Source organism: Cupressus sempervirens, chromosome 6, assembly GCF_028749045.1.
Source record: "Cupressus sempervirens isolate cs-2001-9-10 chromosome 6, ASM2874904v1, whole genome shotgun sequence".
Classification (NCBI taxonomy): domain Eukaryota; kingdom Viridiplantae; phylum Streptophyta; class Pinopsida; order Cupressales; family Cupressaceae; genus Cupressus; species Cupressus sempervirens.
The window spans coordinates 615,323,087-615,333,327 of record NC_143123.1 but is presented as its reverse complement, the minus strand read 5'-3'; the positions used below and the strand labels follow the sequence as shown (position 1 = coordinate 615,333,327).

The 10,241-nt window shown below is 37.9% G+C and overlaps 1 protein-coding gene across 1 annotated transcript; it reads left to right on the top strand.

The window, feature by feature from the left end:
• The first annotated feature begins 7,238 nt into the window (after positions 1-7,238).
• LOC149553747 (putative GPI-anchored protein At4g28100) lies at positions 7,239-9,731 on the top strand. Its single transcript, XM_089789112.1, has 2 exons — positions 7,239-8,168; positions 9,254-9,731. Exons 1-2 carry the CDS (start codon positions 7,542-7,544, stop codon positions 9,581-9,583), a joined length of 957 nt encoding a protein of 318 aa, XP_089645238.1. The 5' UTR covers positions 7,239-7,541; the 3' UTR covers positions 9,584-9,731.
• The last annotated feature ends 510 nt before the right edge of the window (positions 9,732-10,241 follow it).

The window sequence follows — 10,241 nt, the reverse complement described above, 5'->3', positions numbered from 1 at the left end:
CAAAGGCAGATAAGAAACATTTTAGGCTATCGGTCTGTCAACCTCCCAGATACTTATCTTGGCCTACCATTAACCACTAAGGAGGTGACTAATGATTTCTAAAATACTATAGTGGAAAGAATTCAAAAGAAGTTAGTAGGATGGAAAGGGAAAATCTTAAGCAATGCTAGCAAATTGCAATTGCTCTTGGTGGCTCTATAGGGCATTCCAATTTACTTCATGTCCCTTTTTAAAATTAACCAAAATATGGCAGACAGAATTGAGAGAATACAAAGGAGTTTCCTCTGGTTAGGGATGGAGGAGAAGAACAAATTGAGCTTGGTTGACTAGGATGAGGCTTGTAAGCCAAAGGAGAAGGGGGGTTGGGAGTTAGAAGACTCTGGGATCTGAATAAAGCACTCCTTACCAAAGTAGGCTAGAGACTAGAGGAAGATAAGACACACTGGGGTAATATAATGAAGCCTAAATATTTGTCAAATTCTCCTTTCACTTGGAATCTCTTCAACAATGACCTTCCTGGAGGCTCCAAAATCTGGATGAATATTGTCAGGAGTAGAAGCTTGCTAAGGGATGGGACAAGGTGGATTGTGGGGAATGGACATAGTACCAAATTCTAGGAGGATAATTGGATGGGAGGAAACTATTGGTTTACAACAAATTTAAAAGACTAATGGAGTTACTAAAAGAAGACATTTTGAAGGAAGGTGTAAGACTATATGGATCAAGGGAGGAAGTGGAAGAAACTATGTAAAGACACTTACACTCAAGAGGATACTTAGCTTATTAAGGAATTGGAAATGATATTAGGAGCACAAAGACCCCCAATTAGGATCCAAGAGGATACTAAAGTTTGGGACTTAACTTGTAGTGTTCAATTTACAGTGAAATTGGCTTATAAATAGCTCTTTAGTAAGGATTTCTACCCACCATTATGGGGTAAAGTTTGGATTAGTAATCTTCTCTCTAAGATTAATTTTTTCTAGTGGACTATTCAACATGGTAAAATCTTAACTCTTGATAATTTAAAAAGAAGGGGATATTTTATCACAAACCGATGATGTCTTTGCAAAGAAAATGAGGAGAGTATTTCTCACTATTCCTTGAATGTCAGTATACCTTGAAGATTTGGGCTATAGTGTGGGAGAAATTTGGTCTAAATTGGGTTCTGAATGACAACCTTGGTCAATTTGTGGAGATTTGGAGTCGTCCCTTCTACCACCCAAAATTGGCTTTTCTATGGAAAATTGTTCCACCATATATTTGCTGGCATATATGGAAAGAGAGAAATAATAGAATATTTAGGGGGGTGGAAAAACCTGGGGAGGTGGTGATGAGAATCATGGAAAAATTGCTGAAGAAATATTTAAGGGTAGCCAAATGTAAGTTATCGAAGGAAGAACTAGGTAGGCTAGAAGGTCAAATTGCTGAAAAAGGGGGGATTCAAGAGGACTTTTATCTTTTTGATAACTCAAAAGTGTTAAAGAGACAGCAAACAAGATGGAAACCACCAACCCTAACCCAGTTCAAACAAAATTTTGATGGGGCTGCTAAAGGGGGTATAGGAGCGACGGGTGGAGTGCTGAGAAATGGGAATGGTGATGCATTGTTAATCTACTCTAGGAAGGTGGGGGGTGGAAGTAATAATTTGGTTGAGGCTATGGCTCTGCTTTGGGGTCTTTAGCTAATTAGTGAAATGCATGTTAAGGAAATAACTATAGAAGGGGGCTCCAAATTAATTATTGATTTGGTAAATGGAGTGTCCCAACTAGGATGGAATATTCAAACTATCATCATGGACATTAAGCACATTTTGGAAGGAATGAAAACAGTCCACCTACAACACATCTACAGAGAAGGAAATAAAGTGGCAGATGTGGTAGCAGCCATGGGTTTTGAATTAACGATAGTCACGTGCTGGAGAAATATGGAAAATCTAAATGAGGACATTATGTCCTTGATCCACAAGGAACAAGGGGGGAGTATTAATTAATTATGACTACAAAATTTAAGGCCAGGGCCAAATTTGGCAATTTCTTCCTTAGAAAGTTGAAATTCGCTAAATTTAATAATTGTTTTAGGGAAATGAGGAGAAGACGTGGTCATACAAACAGAAAATTGAATGGATACAAATTAAGGAGAGTGTCATTTCGCCATTATGGTAACTTACTATGAAATTCAAATTACTTCCTCTTTGAAAGTACAAATAATATCATTAAACAGAGTGTCAGAGATTTAAGGGGTGTAAAAATTAGGATATTAAACATGCATGATTCTCATAACGAATTCGCATGGAATTTTGAAGTGTCTCGAAAATGGGCTTGTATAACCATTTCGCTCTTCGCAGAGAGGTACGAAGCTAAAAAAATTAGTAGAGATATTGGAAAAAGGGAGATTCAGATGTGCATCTTTGAGGTGAGAGATTCAGAAGAAAGCAGGAAAGAAATGGGTGGAGATTTGAATAGGCTAGAGCCCACAAAAATTGAGAATTTCAAAGATAGGATGGCAACCTGGTTCCTGTTAAAAGAAAGGGGATTCCTGCCTTACATGCAGGTGATGGCGAGGTATGATGAGAATTGTGCCCTCTAATTCGTTAATGGGTGGCATGACCGAAAGGTAACCATAAATGGAATTACTTTCCAAGTAAATGAGGAAGTAATAGCCATGGCCACTGGGCTATCTATGAAAGGAAGAAAATGGAGAAAGGTCACTAAAACAACAAATGAAGCTAGTATGAATAGTTTCTTCATGGAGGGTGAGGAGCCAGTGTGCTATAGAGGAGGATTTAAGAGGGATAGTCTGCCAACTCCATGGGACGATGTCTGCCTAGTGCTCATGAAATACATCACATTGGAGGGTAGGTTTGGTGTTTACTACTATTGCCACTTTCCCATATTGAATCATTTTAGAAATAGGAATTTTATCTCTATCCCATTTTTTCTACTACATTCTCTGGAGGATATGGTTAGTGATGTTAGGGAGAAGAGAAACAAGGGGCATGACTTTACCATTATTCGCCAAGCCCTAATTTTTTGCCTATACCAATTCCATCTTGCCCTTTGCCCCCCTAGGGTGGTAGTGGTTGACAACCAATGCCACCACCAGAGCTCCCCCCCAAGTACCAGTACTAGTACCAAAATTCATACCCCGTAGCCTTCCCCTAGCTGTGAAAATAAGAAAAAGAAGAAAGTTGAAGTGGTTGTTGAGCATAAGGCTAGTAAAAAGATTAAAATTGAAAAACTGGTGGACGTTGAAGAGGAAGGCTCAGAGGAGGAGGGATGCGGAAAGGGTAGGAGAAGGTCTAGTAGACTTGCCAAATCCTAGGCAAGACATAAACAAAAATCTAACAGATTTAGGGTTGAAGAGGTGGAGGAGGAGAGCTCTGAGAATAATGAAAGGGAGAGGGAGGAGGAGAATACCTCCGACTCCAAGAAATAAAAAGGGAAAGAGGAGGTAGAAAAGAGTGATAATTTTGCTAATAATTCTGTTAATGATGCCCAGATGTTTATAGGGAACACTCAGGTGTCGGCTGGTAATGCCATCACTACAGAGACTACCCATGTTTCTGCCAACTTCACCCTGCAACCCATTACCTTATGTGAAGATAGTAACAAAGTTGATACCTCCCCCATTACCATTTCCTCTCTAGTCAAGGAAAAAGCCAAGGTTTATACTAACCCAAAGGTCTTGCAGGATGATAACCAGGTGGAAAAAGCTAAAGAGGAAGCTAAAAAGGTGAGAACTGAAAACAAAGAGAAGGTCAAGAAGCAAACGGAGGTGATTGCCCAGCTGAATCAAAGGGTTAATGTTTTAGAGGAAGGATTCTCTACCTTCTCTAAATTCGCCCTAAAGGTCACTCATGCTACTACCACCACCCTCCAATTGCTAGCACAGGAGAAGGAAGACACAAGGATGGACATGGAAGATCATAAGTTTCTCTTTAAGTTTCTTGCTGATGATTGGGCCCGAGTTCTTTCGGCAGGGAAGGGAAAGGAGAAAATTGAGAAATAATTCTATAGTTTTAAAGGATCATTGGATCCTAGTTATTTTATGTTACTATGTTGCTACTTGGTTTGCTAGTTTCCAGCTTTTACTCAAACTTCAATTGGCCTGACTGTGCCAACAGTTTTTTTTGTGAACTTTAGTAGTATAGCTAACTTTATGGACTTCTACTATAGTTTAATTGTTTCTATTCATAGTAGTATGCTGGTTAGAAGTTTGGGTAGAAATATTGTGGTTAAATTACTTCTTAGTTTGCTTTTGTTTCAATAATGTTCTCTGTTGGTTCTAGCTGGTTATGTGCTAGTTACCAGCATTTTGGATGTAAGGGCTGACCCCCTTGTTTTTGGTCGCTTTTAATTTCAAAAACATTCCAATAAGAACACAACTACCAACTTCAAATTCTATCATACTAATTCTAAAATTGATGTTAAATTTAAATAAATGAATATATTCCACCAAATTCAATCAGATTAGAATGTGATTCAACTTCATTCCATATGATATTTGGAAACTTCATATTTTATAAAACTTAAGTGTTATTGGATACTCTGGTGAATTTGGCCAAATGAATACTCCTTAGTCTTTGACTCTTAGTTGAAGCAATTCAACTCTCACCTCATACTCTCAAATGAAGTAGCTAAATAAATTTTGTAAAGAACCACCATAAAAACAAAAATTCACCAATAGACTAATCAAATCTTTCAATAGATACATATTCAAAAAATTATATACATGCTATTTAATTGTAAAATAATAAAATATCATTATTAGTAACGAAGATGAACATATTAGGTATAGAAAAAGGCTTAGGTCTACCCACTAATTAGTTGTTTTGGTGTCTACTCGCCATGTTTATTTGGACACTTTAACAGGAGGGTGAGATGAAACTACAAAGTTAAGCCTTGATTTTATTATGTAAACAATTAAAAAGCAGGGGTGGCTTTTCCGTATTTCCAGAATGGAAAATAGTAAATAGGCTTTACAAAGCGGATTCGATCGACTTGTGTGGGAATTTGACGGGAAAAAGGCGGCAGCGAAATCTAGATTCGTACTTGGGAATCAAAACCCCAAAAGGCTTCTGTTTGAATGTCATCACACAAGGAAAGGGTGGTTTCATGGTAAGGGTTGATTGACATTGGAAAAAATCTCATTACTTTACAAGCAATATATTAATTTATATGTATTTACGTGGTGTTTGTTTATGAACAGTTGGTTATTGCCTTTTTAAAATAAAAAGTAATATCTTTTGATTGATGAGAGAAAAGGTTAAATTTCCTTTGACAAATCTAATAAAAAATGTGCGTTTTTCAATTGTATGAAATATTTAATTTAATAATATGTTATTGCATTTAGGGCTCGTTTCGCTGCGGGAATAGGAATACATATTTTAGAATAGAAAATGGGGCTACGTATTCCTGTTCTCTGTTTGGTTCAGCCAATATTTGATGGGAATTCGCAGACCCCAAAATTTATGTTTTCTAAAATAAAAAAAAGTGGAATAGGAATGCGTATTCCAATAACACCTATTTGGGTGGAATTGCAAAACCCCATTTTTTAGCCAAAATTGAAATACGTATTCCTATTTTACTTCGTATTCCAATTCTATTTTGGTGCATCCAAACGAGGAATACAGGCCTATTCCGCCTGTATTCCCATTGCCAAACGAGCCCTTATAGTAATAAGGTTTATCAATTTTGTGTTTCGATATAATAAATTATTTATTTGAAGGATTTTAGCTTGGTTAATTATAATTGATGAGGATGATGACATGTGATAAAAAGTCATCTATTAAGATTTAAAACTTGAAGGTGCACTATAACCAACCTTTACACTCAAATGATTTTGAATGGCACAAATTGTCATTTAAATGTATGTTGAAGAGGATGATGATGACAAAATCTCATTCATCAACATTGAAATACTTCAAAGTACATTCCAACAAAGTTTGACACGTAAATGAATTTGAGGGAGATGACTCCTAACTTAGAGGTGTGTTGACGAAGACAATTGCACATCAAGATTCAAATAGCCGGCTCAGGCACATTCTAGCCAACTTTGACAATTGGATGACTTTGAGGAGATGAATTCTAATTTAGATGTATGTCGACAAAGATGATGATATGTGATTAAAAAAAACATCTTTTTTACAAACCATCTTTTTAACTTATTGCTTTAGGATCATATCTTTCATTTTGTGTATGAACTTGTGTATCAACGTTTTGGGTCACATTATGTGTACCATCACTATGACAAGAGCTCAAGGAGAAAAAATATGATGTTTCATAGAGTGTGCCCTGTAATGTATGACATAAAAGTTCATACACAATCAAAGATTTATAAGCAAGAAGTAAATCATGATGGATGTGAAAAATTGCTAACACTTAAAAATCCATCTGCCAAAGATTCAAATACTGTGTGTTCTAGCCAAGTTTGACACCTAAATGACTTAGAGGGAGATGACTTTAATCTAGATCCACATTAATGATGATGATTGTATGTGATAAAAAGCCATCCCCTAAGATTCAAATACTTGGAGATACTTTTAGCCAAATTTGAAACCTCATGACTTTAAGGGAGGCGATTTCTAATTTAAGTGCATCGACGAGGATGATGACACATGGTAAAAAAAATCATCTACCAAGATTCAAATTCTTGAAAGCACCTTCACACTTCAAATTGTAGGCCACCCTTAAACATCACACATGAAGAGAGAAATTAAGGTTGGAAAAATAAGTCAACTTTGACGATTTACCACTTTTAGTTTAAATTGTAGGCCATCCTTAAACATCACACATTAAGAGAGAAATTAAGCTTGGAAAAATAAGTCAACTTTGACGATTTACCACTTTTAATTTAGGAGTCGAACCTTAGTGAGTGTGATGTTTAAACCATCCCCAAATGTTACGACTATATGACTTTGAAGGCTACTTCTAATTTAGATATATAGTACTCATAAATATTATAATGAGAAAGTCAGCCATCCATATGAGCCAACAAGACCTAGGTAGTAGAACGTCAAACCAGAACAGTGAAAAGGGAAGAAAAAGACTGCACAGTTGTAATGTCTTTTGGTAACGAGGCAGAATTCTGTCAAATTGGGCAGATACGCCAAATTCTCATCGATTTCTGTTCGAATCCCAAACTCCAATGCACTATTCCCCTAAGCCTGTCTAAATCCAGCATTCTGGATGCAGCTCCAATTAATTAAACATAATTATGATTTAATCACCTGTTCTTGTATGGCAAATCATATCAATCCGAGGGGACGTGGGCGGCCGTTGTAGCGGTACTGTAGTGGCAGACGATTCACATGTTTAGCCCTCCCTTTCCCTTTTAATATTATATTCTCACTAACAACAGACAAACCCACACAAAGATGGGCAGCTTTTTTGACGTTTCTCGTAGAGAAGTGGCAGCCATTCCCTGCAAATTCATCCCGTGAACAATTTTCCCTATATATACATCCTCAATTTCCCTCCCACACGAATAAAAATCCTCAGCATCACATCGAATCCACAACGTTTTGAAATTTGCAGAAGAAAATGGGGGCGATTCTTTGGGCAATTTGTTGCGTTTCTTGGATGACGGCCATTAGTGGAATTTCGAGCTCGGAGCAGCCATTAAAGGCGGCCGACGCTTCAAATACCATCCCTGCGCTGCCCGTGGTGGAGCAGCCGCATAAGAAGGAGACTTGCAGACTGGATCTTTCGGAGGAGTTGTTCGGAGGAGTGAAAGAGGCTTGCGGTGAAGGGAAATCTCTTGACAGGAGCCGGTGCTGCCCTGTTTTGGCCGCTTGGCTTTACGCCGCCCATGCCCGGACCGCGCTTCAGCCCTCCGCGGCGCCGCCCCTTTCTTCCTCCGCCGCTCAGCAGCCCGTACTGCCCGACGATTCGCAGGCTTGTGTGAATAGCCTTGAATCTTCTCTGTCCACTCGGGGAATTCATATTCCCCGCCCAAATGCTACCTGTGATGCGATTATGTGTTTTTGCGGTATTCGGCTTCACCAGCTCACTTCTCTTACTTGTCCTGCTGCTTTTAATCTTACTGCTTCTATGCAAGGGCGTAATGCTTCTGTTGCTCGACCTCCTGCGGCGCTTCAGGCCTTGCAGTCCAATTGTACTGATCCTTCTTACCAGGGGTGTACTAGATGCCTCAAGAGTCTTGATAAGGTAAGGTTTGGGCTTAATATTTGCCACTGGATTCTTTTGCATTCAGTTAAGAGCAAGATTTTGACATCTGGTTTCAGAGTTCATCATAATTTTGTGCAGGTCATTTTTGAATTTCAAGTGTGTAAGAATTGTTCCATATCACACTTTAGAATCTATCATTTTTAAAATTTAAGTGTGGAAGATTTGTTTTGTATCAGTTTTTCAAATTACATACTAGAATCCTGTATCATCGGACTGTTAGATGTATAGTATTCCCTTTATCTTTCTATATGGTTTTGCTCCTGTTCTGCCGCTGTTTCTGGAGAATACCTAGAACAAAGCTTATACTGTTGAATCATTCAACTATGAGCAACATATACTAAGATTTGGACAGTCATTTTTTATTTAAACCGTGTAAAGATTTGTTTTAAAATAGTATTTCAGATCATATTTCATGACTCGCCATTAAGATTATAGTACACGTCATTTTCCTTCTAATCAGTCGGCTTTTTGTATTACTCCTCAATCCATAGTGACCTTGTCTGGTTTCTGGTTAGAAATGTCTTCCATCATTTCTCAAACACTCATGCAAAATAATTTGATTCGTTGTCCTTCTACTTCTCTATTCAGCTTGATTTTGATTGATTGGAAAATATATTTCAAATATCGATGCAAAACAGATTTTACACAGTTGAATCATATAAACAACAACAGCACGAAATAATAATAGTTCTACAGATCATAAGGGCGATGTTATTCTTTTATTCAAACTGTATAAGATTTGTTTTGCGTCAATGTTTAGAATTACTTCATGATCCATGATGAAGATTATAAAGCACTTGTTTCGCCCCCTCTCTGCCTGATTTCGCACGATCTCTTTTACATCCGTCTATCCTCCTTTTCTATGTTCTATCAATCCTTTGATTATTCTGAAATATTGATACAAGACATATCTTATACAATTGAATCTAGGAAATACATTTATTTCGACCGCAAAGTCGAAGCTGATAATTTAAGCTGGACATTGAAATGAGATGTGAAGAACTTCTCTGGTGCAAATGAACTGATTCTGTTCTTTTCTTTCTGTTTTCTTGGTTAATATTCAGCTGAAGGGAAAGGCCGGCAAGGGAGGGATTTCTGAAAGGACGAACAGAATGTATACCAGAGACTGCGAATTGATGGGGCTAACCTGGTTACTTGCGAAGAACAAAACAGCATACATTCCGACTGTTTCTGCAGTTCTGAGAGCCGTGATGTACTCAACACATCCTCCTCGGCAGTCACACTGCAGTCCAGATCAAGAGAATATGCCTCTCGCTCTCGATTCTATTCAGCTCTACCAATCTTCTTCTTCTGCTGTTATGATCACAGGCATTCAGAACATTATTATTACACTTGTCTGCTCTGCCTGGATGCTCTGCTTTATCGGCTTTTAGGAATTACTACAGAGATCTTGTTCATCATTGCATATATAGTACACAGGCGTTTGCTTTGTGTAAAAATTTTGGGTTCTTACAGCAAGGCCTGTGTTTTGTTCATATTTTGTATCTTTTGAATATTTATATAGCGAGTTTTGGGATTCCAGCCTCGAGAATTTAATGGGCAAAAGTGCAATTAATGCAGATCCTTCTCCTGTTTTGCATTTTGTTCCACGAGTCGTTAAATTCCGTTAGCAGCTATTTCGCCCCTTTATTTATTGTTTTGAGATGCGATCGACTGTAAAACTCCGCCATTAATGAAGATCAAATGTGTCTGAAACCGTCGAAAATCATCTGCGTTTGGGTTTGAAATGATTGCGATTTGATTCTACTCGGAAGTAGAAGATGTATGATTGATTGAATGCGGAGAAAAGTTTTAGCGTGTGTTACTTACCCACTCAAGCGTTTTTCTGTGAGATGACAGAAGTTTGCGTGTGTCCGTTGCGCCTGCAAGTCAATCATTTCTTGCGTCTACGAGAGAAAAGTGGAAAACGACGTCGATTTCCTCTGGCTATATTTTTCGTTTAGAAAACGATGGTTTGGAATCTTCACGGAAAGCATTCCTTTGCTTGTTTGTGTATTTTTTCTGTAGAGAGCACATTGCTCAAAAAGACTG

Bases quoted from the DNA above. Each gene is read 5' to 3' on its own strand.
- LOC149553747 (XM_089789112.1), top strand. From the start codon at position 7,542: ATGGGGGCGATTCTTTGGGCAATTTGTTGCGTTTCTTGGATGACGGCC. The intron at 8,169-9,253 runs GTAAGGTTTGGG...GTTAATATTCAG, and splicing joins GCCTCAAGAGTCTTGATAAG to CTGAAGGGAAAGGCCGGCAA.